The sequence below is a fragment of the Antechinus flavipes genome, chromosome 1, assembly GCF_016432865.1.
Source record: "Antechinus flavipes isolate AdamAnt ecotype Samford, QLD, Australia chromosome 1, AdamAnt_v2, whole genome shotgun sequence".
Taxonomy (NCBI): domain Eukaryota; kingdom Metazoa; phylum Chordata; class Mammalia; order Dasyuromorphia; family Dasyuridae; genus Antechinus; species Antechinus flavipes.
The window spans coordinates 699418845-699433259 of NC_067398.1; the positions used below are offsets into that span (position 1 = coordinate 699418845).

The following is a 14415-nucleotide window of genomic DNA, read 5'->3' on the forward strand; positions in this document are numbered from 1 at the left end:
TTTTTGAATTTACAACTAGATTGAGAATACCTTTTTTCCCCTTATTGCTAAACAAATACAATTTAGCACATAATCAACTCTAGCCTTAAAAAGGCAGAGATTATCAGAGTTAAATTAAACTGTGGGACTGAGGGGACAACCTTATTTCAACTCCTCTATAAATGTCAAAACTGGGGGAAAAAATCCTTGGAATGGGAAAAGCCATATTGTTCCAATAGAGTCTCTATATACCATTTTAATAGTTGCATCCTATATAAATCAGACTATTTCAGTGCCTAACAATGGTACTGTGCCATACTGAATTCAATGGTTTGTTTAGTCAATGATACCACCCCATATATTCTTTTTATGTTTGCTATCATACATATACACATGTATATACACTCTAGAACAGGAAACGATAGTATTCATGAGTTCACACAAAGTCCCTTTGGAACCTGTTGATGTATCCATTACTAATTTATGTCTTCAGTTTGAAAGCAAATTCTCATTACCTTTCTCGTAGGTAAAAATGGTGGTAGATAACTGTCATTCCTTCAAGACATGATATTTATGCAAATGACTAAAATATTTTTAAAATTTACCCTACAACCCAGATCAATCTTTTTCCATAGTAATTTTCTGGCTATCCTTTAATCCAGAAGCTTTATTATATCACCCGACATGAACCTGTATCTTATTATAAGTGAATCCATCTAAAAATGCATTTTGTACATTAACTGGAATAACAGAGAGGTACCAGTGGATGTAAAAAATTGCAAGAAATGGAGCTAAATCCAAACACTTCTTTAAAATAATCAAAGTGATTAACAAGAGATACTATAATTGGACTTATTAAGGAAATCATTGAGGGCTTGAGGAAAAGACACAAATCTAATGACAACCAATAGAAATAGATGACCATATTACCAATGAAGAACAATGAAGGTGTCCAAAGACTATTTCAGAAATAGGATAAAAAACACTGCTATTGAGTTCTGTAGTGAGATCATGGGATAATTGATAGAAAACAATGATGCTCTATGGGCATCTCTGTGTAAAATGATCTCCATCTTTGTCTTATATGCATGCCGGTGACAACTGCAGAATATAGATTGATAGAACATGAAGTCATGAAAGATTTGAATGCATGGTTTGTGATCAATACCACTGATAAATCAATACCACATTGATGGCAGGGTCAGAAATACATAAGAATTAAAAAGGAGAACCCAAAGGACCTCAATTTCAAAAGTCAGTAGTTCATCATTTGATGGAGTCTCAAACTATTCCTATTCATTATGGAAGGGGGACTTGTGCAACTCAATAAACCAATTCACCCATAAAGATAATTTGGGTTAAAAGGCCAAAAAACCAGACTAGAATGATTTCAGTTCCAAAAGTATACCTTCTCCCTCAGTCATTTAACTCAGAGGATCATCCTGGGTTGGACTCAACTGCAAAGCCAAATCATATTTCAAGATTTGAGATCTAATTAAAGAAAAAAATAATAAAAAATCATAGATAGTAAATATATCAGAGACTTAGTTATACCCATCTGAATAGTTTTCTTAAGAAACTAGTTTTTAAAATAGTAGCTTTTTTTCCTGGAGTCCCAGCCTCCCATCTTCCATATGCCAGAATTGCTCCAGTTGTTCTTGCCAAATTACAAGACAAAGAGGCAGAGCATTCTTTTCTCATTTGAAATGAAATTAAGGGTTTATTTTGGCAGATTCCATCTGAATTTAATAGTATAACCTAGCAATGAGGGAAGCTAATGTTTGAAAGGTTGGCCTCAGTTCTCTGCTTCTGATTTTGAAAGAATCATGAGCAGGAGAGATAAATCCCTGGGGAATATAATGTTACTTTTTTGCACCATGAAAATAAGAAATAATTATCAAATTGACTTCTGGACTTAACATACCACTGAATTCATCTGATGATTTCTCAGTAATAATTGTAAAATCATACTATTCTATAATTGGTCCTTAGGCTCCCTTATATAGAACCTAATTCTCTTGGCCTCTTTGACCCATTTTTCCTCAGGTCTTTATTAATATGAGAAACCAAAAGGTACCATAACTATTTGCTCAGTTTGTTTTCTTTGATAGCATACTTTTCCCTCTGACAGCAAGATTCCCATGAGACTCCTCTTGTTACAGGTATTTCATAATATTCTAGCTAAATTGGTTGACACTTTGGACATACTGTTAGAGGTTGAAATTTTGACTTGTTTGAATTGAAGAATGCATCTTTTTTGAAATGAGCCAGTTATCTGAAAGCTTGCATTAAACTTTATTTCTGGCAGGGGAAAAATAATTCTTTCTTTCTGTCTCATAGTTAGCCATAAACTTGAAGCTGTAGGTTACTGATGAGTCTAAACTGATGATGGTCTCCTCCCATGAACTAGCAGAAAGAACTCAGAAACTTGGTATTCATGCTTGCTTCCCAATATAGATTCTGAGTAGCCTTCTTCAGAGTCTCAGTTTTAGTATTTTGTCTTCCCAGTTTAAGTCCTTTCCATTATGTGGCACTTAGAGGAACTGCAAACCCCAGTCTTTCTATAGTAAATGAGAAAGCAAGTTTGAAGAGATTTATCCTAACTTTCCATATATTTTCCATTCCTCCCCACATGCATTGAACCTAATTTATTCCATTGTGTTTAATACCAGAATTAAAAAGGAGTCAGTGCCATTTGCTCAAGGATCTTGTTTTTTATTATAAGGCAGCGTTCTATTGTCTTTGCTAGCAAATAAGGTTTTAGGGAAGAGGTTGAAAACAAACAATGTAACCTGCTTGTTCTAGGACACAAGCACCATGATAACAAGAGCTAGAAATGATGATCCTAAATTATGATACAATCTAAGTCACACTGGAGGAAAGGGTATATGTGTAGGTATGTTTGCGTGTGCTCTCAAATGTACATGTACAAGAGTCAACAAATTAAAGTCAGTACCAGGAGTTGCATTATCCTCAATACAACATTTTTAGGAACAAAAATGCCCATCATCTGAGCTTGCTAATTCAAGTCTTCTCCAGAATACACAGTTCATCCCCAAGGGTTCCGGTTTTCCTTGTTTAGGCCCTTTTGCTTTCATGGAAGAAAATCAAAGATACCTTATTTCCATGCTCTATCATATTTGATAACACTCCATTTCTTGTCCTGGACAGTCTACCCTGGACAGCTTCAATTCTAAGTTTCTTGGTTCCTAGCAGCCAAAGCCAAGTCAGTTCCACTGAAAGACTATCATTATCCACTCTTCCCAAGAATATGAACAGAATTTGTTACCAATAGCACAGTACCTTATGTTCTCTGATGATTCTTAATTTATTGGATTGGTAGCAAAGAAAACCATTCTAGTCCTTGTCTCTCTCAAATCAAGGTACCAGATTTCCCTAACCTTCAGCACCTATTTTATTGTCCTATGGGGATCACAAATTGAATTGCTTCAGTTACTTGTGGGTCCTTGATCTCTCAATCTAGAATCTGTCACCTATTATTCTCTTCATGTCACCCAGACTCACCCATGGGATTTGGGACATAACTTTTGAACACATTAATTTTGTTAAAACTTAAAGCTTGAGAAATTATCTCCCATATCCTGGGAGCAGAACCCTATCATAAACTTGATAGCCAAGAAATACACCATTGAGAAAAAAAATTAGTAAACATAAAAAAAAAATGACCATAGATAGTTATCATAGTGTTAGAGAAGATCAGATTCAGAGGACAATGAAGTCAAAATAGCTACTTGCAAAACTCCAGAGAAAAATATAAAGTAGTCACAAACCCCAAAAGAGTTCTTGGAATAGTTTTAGCAGAACTTGTAAAATAAAATAAAAGAGATAGAGGAAAAATTTTAAAAGCAACTTATTGGAAAAAAGATTCAAAAGCCTACTTAAAATTACAAATGGGCAAGGGGAAGCTAATGACTTCATACAAGCTCAAGAAATAAAACAAAATAAAAATAATAAAACAATAGAAGAGAACATGAAACATCTCATTGGAAAAACAATTAACCTAGAAGATAGGATGAGAAGAGAATTGTTATATTGCCTGAAAGTCACAATAAAAAAGAGACTAGATTTTTTACTTCAAGAAATTAAGGGAAATTGCCATAAAGTTTTAGAACTAGAGTAAAATAGGAATTGAAGAAATCTAATCAGCATTTGAAAGATCCCAAAATGAAAACTCACAGGAACATCATAGCTAAATTCCAAAGTTCCCAGGTCAAGGAGAAAATCTCAAGCTACTAGAAACAATTCAAATATTGTAGAGCTACAGCCAGGACAGCTCTAGTTTTAGCACTTTCAAACTTATTTAATTTTTTTTTTAAATTTTCTCCCAATTACATGTTAAAATCATTTATTTAAAAAAAATTTTGAAGAAATTGAGTTATAAATTCTATTCCTTCTTTTTCCCTTTCCTTCCCTGACACAGTAAACAATTCAATAAAGTTTATAAATATGCAATCATATCATACATTACCATATTATTCATTTTGTACAAGAAAACTGAAACCAAAAAATAGTAAAAAAAAAAAAAAAAAGTATACTTTAGCCTGCATTCTGACATCAGCTCTTTCTCTGGAGGTGGGTAGTATTACCTTATGAATCCTTTGGGATTATTTTAGATCATTGTATTGCTGAAAATAGCCAAGTCATTCACAATGTCCATTTTACAATAGTGCTATTAATGTATACAATGTTCTTCTGGCTCTGCTCACTTTGCATAAGTTCATGTGAGTCTTCATGTTTTTTATGACATCATCCTGATTGTCCTTTCTTATAGCACAATATTCCATCACAATCAAATACCACAGCTTGTTCAGCCATTCCCCAGTTGACTGGCATCTCTTCAATTTTTAATTCTTAGGCACTACAAAAATCATTATAAATTTTTGTACAAAAGGTCCTTTTCCCTTTTTAAAATATTTGGGATACAGACCAGATGCAGACCTAACAGTAGTATTACTGGATCAAAGGGTATATATAGTTTTATAGCCTTTTAGGCATAATTCCAAATTTCATCTTTGTTATTAAAAGACTGAAAGGCATGGAATATGATGTTCTGAAGAGCCATGAAGCTGGGTTTACACCAAAAAAATAATCTACCCAGCAAAGCTAAGTGTAATACTACAAAGGGCTCTTTAATTTAAAGTCTTTCTGTAATTCTTGAGGAAAAGACCAGAAATTAATAGAAAATTTGATTTACAAATACAAGAATCAGGAGTAACATAAGAAGGCAAATAGAATGGACTAATTATAAGGTTTCAATGGAAAGTTAAAGTTATTCTTGGACCCAGTGGGACCCTCTTACTCTACTGAGGATGAATGGAAGGTTTAAGAAGCTAAAGGTACTTTTGATTAGCCACAATCATTCCAAACATTGATGCTCCATCAAAAAAAGCAGATTTTTTCTGAATCCCTCTAAGGCAATACCCATTTATGGTTTGTCAACATCATCTGAAAATGAGATAGTTCTTGGGTACCATGACTAACTATCACCTTTCTGTAAGATACAGGGGAGTTAGCATGGACTTTTACAAACTCCTTGAAAATAAGTTAGCCTCAATGCATTATATCTCTTTTATCCTTTTCCCAATCTCTCACAGGAAAGTTCATACAGGTCAGGGACAGGGTTTGGATATCAAGCACAAAAGGGGCCCTTATCAAATAAGGTCAGAGTAATCACAATAGAGGCAACCAAAAAGACTCAGGGTTTGTTTGTTTGTTTTTCACATTAGTGCTTTTCAGATTCCCCATGGACATTCATGGGGAAGCTGAGAAATCTTGTTTTTGGACATAAGAGGTGCCATGGCTGAAAACCAGCACTGGTTTTCCTTTTGGCTTCATTCCAGGAAAGTCAGAACCTATACTCCATTTTTTTTTAATATTCATTCACAAAAAAGGCATAATAGTTCTCAACATCTGATGACAGAGAGATGAATTCCAATCAGTGCAAAGCCATCATATCACATCAAGAAAAAAGATAAAAGCAATTTGAACATTATTTCCCCTCTCACTCTAATCTAGACAATGAGACTGCATATATATTATGAAGGGCTATATTGCTTTTGGAATCAAATATGAAGCCTTGTATTTAGCATTTATAAAGAGGATCTGAAATTTGAGTAAAAAAGTGACTGTAGGATCTATCTTTAAGGAAATTGCTTTGGCAGCAGTAGACTGTAGTAGGGATGAGCCTCAAGAAATAAGGAGACTAATTAGGTAGCTAAATACTACAAAGGATGAGTTTCCCCCTCCATTAAATAAGGAAGTAACTGAAAAATGCAGAGTTGAACCTTAGTCAATTCAACATGGAGAAAAAGCAGCAATAATTGCTTTTTAAAGCCATGCCTTCAGAGTCCAATTCAAGCGTCCTTTTCCTGGCACTATGTTGCTTACTCAACACTATAGTTAAATAACAAAACTAATTAGAATTCCATATTCCCAATTCCTAGTCTAAGATCATTCTTGCTAGACAATCATATTACAATGTTTGTGCCAATGCCCATCTGTGAGAACTATCTCATCAATTTAATTTTGGTATGGGTAAAGACTCACCAAAAGATACCACAAATCTATCTGAATGAAAAAGGAAGAAAAAGATAGGTAGAGGAAATCACTAGATAATAGCAAAAATAACAAGGAATAGGAAACTAAGTATTTTCCATTATAGAATGATTGGTACCAATGTCTCTTCTAGATTTTGGAGCCCTGGAGCAAAGATCTGGTTATCCTGACCTAGTTAAGAGTTTGTTGCCTTTGCTGCCTCTTTCTGTACCATAACATCTGAAAATTCCAAACCCAAGTCTTCATAGATGCATGACAGAATGTTATGGTTACAAAGGAGAAAACACTCTATTTTTGTACAGCAGTCTTTCCCCTTCCTCAGTTGAAAGCTGCCAAGGGCAGAGACCAAGTTGTGTATTTTCCAAATGTTAGACTCACCAACACAGAGTGTGTTCCTGCTTTAGCATCATTAAATTCAATGTAAACATTTTATTTCCAGGAATTCACCTTATAATGTTTCTCAAAAGTGGCCCAGGACTCAAGAATACAACAGAACCATCAGAAATTAAAAATGTTTGTTAAGCACCAATTATATAATAGATACTATGAGATGCCAAGGGTTCATAGGTTTAGTCAAATCAAAGTATTCCTTGCCTTCAAGGAACCCACAATCTATCAGAGATAGAATATCACAGGTTTGTATCATACTAAAGCAGAAAAAAAGACCTGGCTCTGGAATTAGAAGGAGGGGATTCAAATACCACTTTTGGTGACAACTATGTGCTTGACTGAGACCCAAAGAGCTTAAATGACTTTTCCAATGTCCTCTTCTGTAAGAAATGGTGGGGGATGGGGAGGTAGGGAGGGGGAAACTAATGGTCTCCAAAATCCCTTCCAAATTTAGATATATACTTCAAGTGTTTTAAGGAGGAAATACATAGGAAAAAAGATGAAGTCGTTTGGAATGTAGGTATGCTCTGGCAATAAGAAGATGAGTATTGAAATAGGAAGTGGTGCTTAAAGCTCTACAAAGAGGAGAGTCCATGAATAAGGCACAGCCTTATCAAAGATATCTAGTGAGAAGTTATAATAGCCTACATGAAGAAGAACAAAAAGCTCAGTCTAGCTGGATTGTAGAAATCATGAAGGATTAATGATGCATAATTATCTCGGGATACCTTAATTATTGACCAGAGGAGATTTCATTCAACCCTAGATTGAGGAAAGCATTTTGCTTTTCATGTCATGGACCCCTTTAGCAGCATGGTGAAGTCTTCAGATTCTCAGACCAATGCTTTATTACCTACATTCAAAATTGAGAAAAGAAGTTTCAATTAGTAAAAATTGTGATGTAATTTTACACTCTTCCTCCACCAAGTTCACAAATCTATCCACAGACCTCTTTGCAGAGTGAGATTCGTGGATCCCAAGATGAGAACCTGTCTAGAGGTAATGGGGAGTCAAACACCTTTGATAAGTTTCTTCTCTCCTTCCCTTACCCACCTTCCCACCCATTCCATCCATCCCCAATTAAAATGGCTCAAAAGTCAGCAGAAAATTCCATTTTTTTTCCTTCAGGATCCCAGGCAGAGAAGGGACTACAAAAGCAGGGATCCCTAGTGCACTTTAGCTGTTTGGGTAGCCTAATAGAGGCTCTTTGATGAAGTAAAACATTTCCAAAGCCATGACCTTAGACATTTCTCTGGGAAAGTGAACCTGAGTAGGAGCAAGAGAAGGCAGAGGAAGAAGGAAGACAGCCCACAGGTCCTTCCTCTCATTGATTTCGTGATATAGCCTCCTGTTTTATCACTCTCTGTTTATTGAGTATACCTGCACAAGAGAGCTTGTGCTCTCAAGGGATTCTCCCCAGCAACTCTCATCCCCTGCGCCCTCTTCATCAAGGATGATGGACTCACTCACTTCCATTCACCCTGTCAGCAGCTTCCCCAGCCCTGATGTAGATGGATTGCCAGTGGTAAAGGCAATCTGGGACACGTCATTAATATGCATTCCCCAGTAACAAGCAGCCCCATGCCAGAGACTGTAGATCAACAATGTAGAGAGAGGTTTGAAAGAAAGAAAAAAAAAAGGAAGAAAAAGAGAAAGAAAGAAAGAAAGAAAATAGCATTGCTTCCCCTAACTTTCCCTGCAGAAGAATGAGGATATTGAGATTTAGACATCACCTCCCCTCAGATTCCAATGTGCCCCACCCTGTAATAGTGAGTATAAGATTTAAAGAACCAGTCTTCAAAAATAAGAGATAGAAAAATGACTCGAGCCAAAGTCAAGCATAGAAGTCATCTGCTAAGTGAGAGGCCTATCTTTCCTGAGCCCCTCAGTCATCATCCTTGTTACTTCTCACATTCTGGAGGTTCAGTTATCTTTATACATGTTTCCTCAATAGAATGTAAGCTTTTTAAAGACAAAAACTGTTTCAATTCAAGGGCATAATCCTGATCTTCCCTTATAGTGCTAATGAGGAAATCATATTTACAAAACTTTAGACATACTATGTGAATGCCGGTTTTCTTGGATACTTAAAGTATTTGTGAAATGTTTTCCATTCATTCTAATTTGAACCTGAAAACAATCCAGCCTGGTAGACTTCAGATCTTATTAGTCCTATTTTATAGGACTAATTTTATAGAGGGAAAGTTAAGAGATTTGACCATCATCACACAGTAATTTACCCAAGTCTTTCTAATTCCAAAACTAATAGCATCAATTTTCACATGGTTTTGTTAGGGCATACTTTCACTTTCATAGAGTTTTGAGAAGAGGTCTTTCAAAATTTATATTATAGAAATACGTGGAAGTCAATGATAAGGCATGAGAAAGGAAGACTGGGACCTAACACGCAGACTGGTGATCTGTGGTGTTCTCTTCTTTTCTAAAATATGATTGTTCTCTGGGAGCAAGTTTCTTGGGGAGGTTTCTGGAGGCAGTTTTAGTTTCGGTTCAATGTAATAATCACCTCAAATGCAGCCAGCTGTTAAAATAGTTCTTTATCGTCTCTTCCAAAATAGCCCAGTTAGCTTTCTTTGGTTCCGAGAGCTGTCGTTGCCAATCTTTTGCCTCTGCCAACTTCTGCCTCTAGCTCAACTCTGACTCCTGGCTTCTCAATCCCCTCAACTGACTGACTCACTTCTCAATCTCTTCAACTGAATCTTCACTGACTTATGGCTCTCAATATCTCCAACTGACCCTTCGCTGAGATTGACAGCTTCTTATATATGATCTCTTAAAGGTGTGAACCCAAAGGTTGACTCCTCCTCTGAGAGAGTGGGATTGTGGGAGATGTAAATTTTGTGAATCTCATACTGAATACTGACTTGTAAATCTCCCAAACTTGTGAACTAATGTGTGATCTAATGTGTGAACTCTCAAAGGTGTAAACATAAACATTGTTTCTATCAATTCTATTGACTTAACACCTTGTTTCAAATTCTGGCTTAGAGAATCATTCTTCCATGTTAATCATGGTCTATGTCATCATAGAAATCATAAACCACTGCTCCCATTTTAGAGCAGGAGCTTTTCAATTTAGAGCTGGTAAAAGCAATTAGGAATTAGCTCAGCCACTTATAGCTAGGTAAAAGTAAGGAGCAGAGAGAGGGAAAACAAAAATCAAGCTTCTAATATTAGTTTATAGAGTAATAACATTCCAATTCATTAGAATAAGAGAAATTCACAGAAATACAGAATGTCTTTTGAACTGATAAAGAAAAATAAGCAGCACAAGAAAACAATGAATATAATGAGTATAATAATCAGAGAATAAAACAAAGTGAAATGCTTTGGAATTGGGATGACTCTAGGAATTGGAGAAGAGATGAGTAAATGTTGTGCTCTTTCACAGGATGTGGAGGGAAAACTAGATGTCTACAAGGCAAAGTGACAGCTAAATCCTTTTCAGGACTAAGCCCACTATGAGATGCTTTCTCCTTCCTCATAGCATCTTCCCTTTAATGGCTTCTTCCAAATCCTTTTTCTTGTCTATTTTACCTCTTCCTTTTGTCTGTAACTTCTCATAAATAAAGGTGGCTTTTGGCCAAAAAAAAAAAAAAAAAAAAAAAAGCCAGGTGACTTAATGGATAGAGTGGTGCACTTAGGAAGAGGTTCTCATCTTAGGCATTCACCATCTAGATGACCCTGCACAAATAACTTTTACAATTGAGGAAACAGACCACAGTATAAGGAAATTGGACTTTGAGACTTTGACCAAGTATGAGGACTGGATTGGGAGGACTGGACTTGCAGGGAGGTTCTTAATTGGAACCATCATGCACTCCACCAAAACTGAGTCTAGCTGGGAAAGGCAGTGATCCCAAATTGAAGGCACAAGTGAAATGCTGCCAATAGAGTCAATATCATTTTCCCACAAAAAGTATGAATTTCCATCAGGATCCAAGTCAATAGGGATTCTAGAAGACTAGAGTCTAGAGAGGACAAAAATTATGAATAGTCTTTTGGATGTGATAATTGTAGAGGAAGAGAATAAGAGGAGGCTTCTGGAAAGCATAGCATCACATCAAAACTAGAAAGTCTGTGCTTTGAATTAAACGTAGAACATTTTTAGGAGCATGAGGACGTCAAACTGCAGCTTGAGAAGCATCCAATTGGAATCAAATTAAAGCAAGAGGATAGGAAGCATGAACCGAGTTCCTTCAGTCATCATTCTACAATATGGACAGGTTTTTGATACCCATGTTGAAGAAGCCGGATCAATAGAGATGCTGCCTGGTGACCCTGACTGAAACAAAAGCATGAAGATAGGAAAAATTTGTTAGCATGAAGATCCTACTCTTGCTTTAAGAAAGGAATTATATTGAAAAAGATGCATTATGTAAAGGGGAAGATACCTCTTATCTGTCTTGGAAAAACATAGTTCTATAAGGCTAGCTCTGACAGCTTCAGTCAGAAGCAGATCAATTGGAAGAGCTGAGGATTCAGAGCCTGAAAAGAGTGATTGAAGATGTATTAGCTCTGCTCTTGGCTATGGAAGCATTTTTTTTCCAATACAGAGATAAGTAAGCCTTGGCATTCTATTATAATGAGGGCTATCAAGAGATATTGCTCCAGAACCAGATCATTATACACTGCAACAGCAATACTATATGATGATCAATTCTGATTGATCTTTAACAATGAGATGAACCAAATCAGTTCTAATTGTTCAGTAATGAAGAGAATCAGCTATATCCAGTGAAAGAACTATGGGAAATGAGTGTGGACCATTGTTATTATCCACTTGAAGTTTTGTTTTCCTTCTCAAGTTATTTTTACTTTATTTCTGAATCCCATTTTTCTTGGGCAGCAAGATAACTGTATAAATACGTATACTTATATTGTGTTTTACATATACTTTACCATATTTAACATGTATTGGTCTAATTGCCATCTAGGGGAGGGGGGAGGGAAAGGAGGGGAAAAGTTGGAACAGAAGGTTTTGCAAGGTTCAATGTTGAAAAATTACCCATGCATATGTCTTGTAAATAAAAGGCTATAATAATGATAAAAAAAGAGATATTACTCCAATTTCTTGATGGTGCTATAGTTAATGAAACCTTACTACAAGGTGCACAGAGAGTTCTTTGAAGGTTACCAGAAGTGAGGAAAAAAAAAACTGTAAGGGCCAAGAATACTTGAAACAAGGTGTTAACTCAGTGCAATTGATAAAGCAACGTATCTAGTTTGCACGTACTTAGTGCTTAGCAGGGTGAATAGAGTTCACACCTATTCAGTATGGTAAAATGATGTAATTATGGTAGAGTATATAAGGGCTGAGATAGAAGGGAGAAGAGAGACTGGAAGATAGAGATCCTTGTGGTTCCTGTCCTGTATCCTGAGACCAAAGCCCATCTGAAGCTGCCTCAGAAAGCTAGCCAGGCCCCAGGAGAAGGAAACTGACTGTGAAGGAGATAAAGACTTTGGACTTAATTCCCGATTATTCTCGGCAATATTCTGCTGAAACCAAAGCCCATTCGGAGGACCCTCAGAAAGCTAGCCAGAACATTATATTTTGGTCGGGGGCTCTACCGTGTATATCGGGTTCCTCTCCTCAGATTTGTTGCTACATCCGGAGGAGTGAAGAAGAGGTCGTTTACGTTTCCTGCGCTGACTGTTTTGCTTCTTTGCTTCGGGTACCGCCGCTGCTGCTATTGACATCATGTCGATCCTGAGGCTTTTCTCGAAGCAGCCCCCAGTTCATTCCACGGCTGGGGCCGTCCCAGTTTACAATGAGAAAGGGGAGATTTCAATGGAGAAAGTGAAGGTGATACGTTACGTGTCGGGGAAGAGACCAGTCTACGCCCCTAAGGTGTCCTCAGATGAGGAGGATGAGGAATTTCAATTCCTTAAGAAAGCCAAGGAGCAAGAAGAAGCAGAGCCCGAGGAACAGGAAGAGGATTCACCCAGCGATCCCCGGCTTCGGCGTTTACAAAAGCGCATTAAGGAAGATGCGGAAGAAAGGTTGGCCCGGCATCGGGAAATAATAGAGCCTGAAGTGATAGGAAAAAGCGATTCTGAAGAAGCAGGAGATGCAAGACAAGTGGAGCGAGAGGACAGTGGGGAGGAAGAGGAGAAAGAAATTGATGAGGAGGAAATTGAGTGGCGGCGGGACCTGATGCGAAAGCGAGCACAGGAAAGGAAAAATGAAGAAATTGAAGTCATGGAAGTGGAAGATGAAGAGCATTCTGGGGAGGAATCCGACTCAGAATCGGAGTATGAAGAATATACGGAGAGTGAGGATGAAATGGAAGCCCGTCTCAAGCCAGTCTTCACTCGAAAGAAGGACCGGTTAACAGTTAAAGAGCGTGAGGCGGAAGCACGGAAGCAGAAGGAGTGGGAGAAGGAGGCAAAACATCTGGCTGAGGAGAGACGCAAGTATACTCTCAAGATCGTGGAAGAGGAGACAAAGAAAGAACTAAGGGTAAACAAACGTTCCTTGGCTGCCCTAGATGCGCTCAATACAGATGACGAGAACGATGAGGAGGCATATGAGGCATGGAAAGTTCGGGAGCTAAAAAGAATCAAACGGGACAGAGAGGATCGAATAGCGAGGGAGAAGGAGAAAGCAGAGATTGAACATATGCGAAACCTGCCGGAAGAGGAAAGACGAGCTGAACTCCAAGCAAATGGCAAAGTTATTACCAACAAAGCTGTCAAGGGCAAATACAAGTTCTTGCAGAAGTACTATCACCGAGGTGCTTTCTTTATGGATAAAGAGGAAGAAATATACAAGAGAGATTTCAATGTTCCCACCCTGGAGGATCATTTCAATAAGGCAATTCTTCCCAAAATTATGCAGGTCAAGAACTTTGGACGATCAGGCAGAACCAAATATACCCATCTTGTGGATCAAGATACCACTTCCTTTGATTCAGCTTGGGGTCAAGAGAGTGCCCAAAATGCCAGGTTCTTCAGAGAAAAAGCAGCTGGGGTACGAAATGTATTTGAAAGGCCATCTGCCAAGAAGAGGAAAACTACTTAGGATTCAATCACTTACTTCCCCAACTCTGGACATATGGGGAAGTTTGTTTTTGTTGGTGTTTTTTTTCCCCCCAAGATTGTTCATGCAAAACTTCTTTTCTGGCACCTTTTGAGCCTAGCATTCATTTTATGATTCCAAAGGGACCCTAAAATGAAGGATTGGAAAGAGAACATTCTATCTTTGACCAGCCTAGTCCACTAACACCAAGGCTAGTCTGGAGACCTCCAGAAAGCTAGCCCAGACTTTACAAAAAACAAACAAACAAAAACACTGCAATTTCTTTTTGGAGTTTGGACTGGAGGAGGAGCTGAAAGCACAAATTGAATTAGAGGAACAAGAAGAGTCAAATGGCTGTGGTAAATGGGCAGAAATTCATGGAATATTTGATAGAACAGTGAGAGGTACACCATTTAGACAAAGAGAAAGCA

General features: G+C 37.4%; 1 protein-coding gene across 1 annotated transcript; it reads left to right on the top strand.

Annotated features, from left to right (window-relative positions):
* Positions 1 to 12664: 12664 nt before the first annotated feature.
* Positions 12665 to 13987, top strand: LOC127548602 (microfibrillar-associated protein 1-like). Its single transcript, XM_051976076.1, has one exon. It carries the CDS (start codon positions 12665 to 12667, stop codon positions 13985 to 13987), a length of 1323 nt encoding a protein of 440 aa, XP_051832036.1.
* The last annotated feature ends 428 nt before the right edge of the window (positions 13988 to 14415 follow it).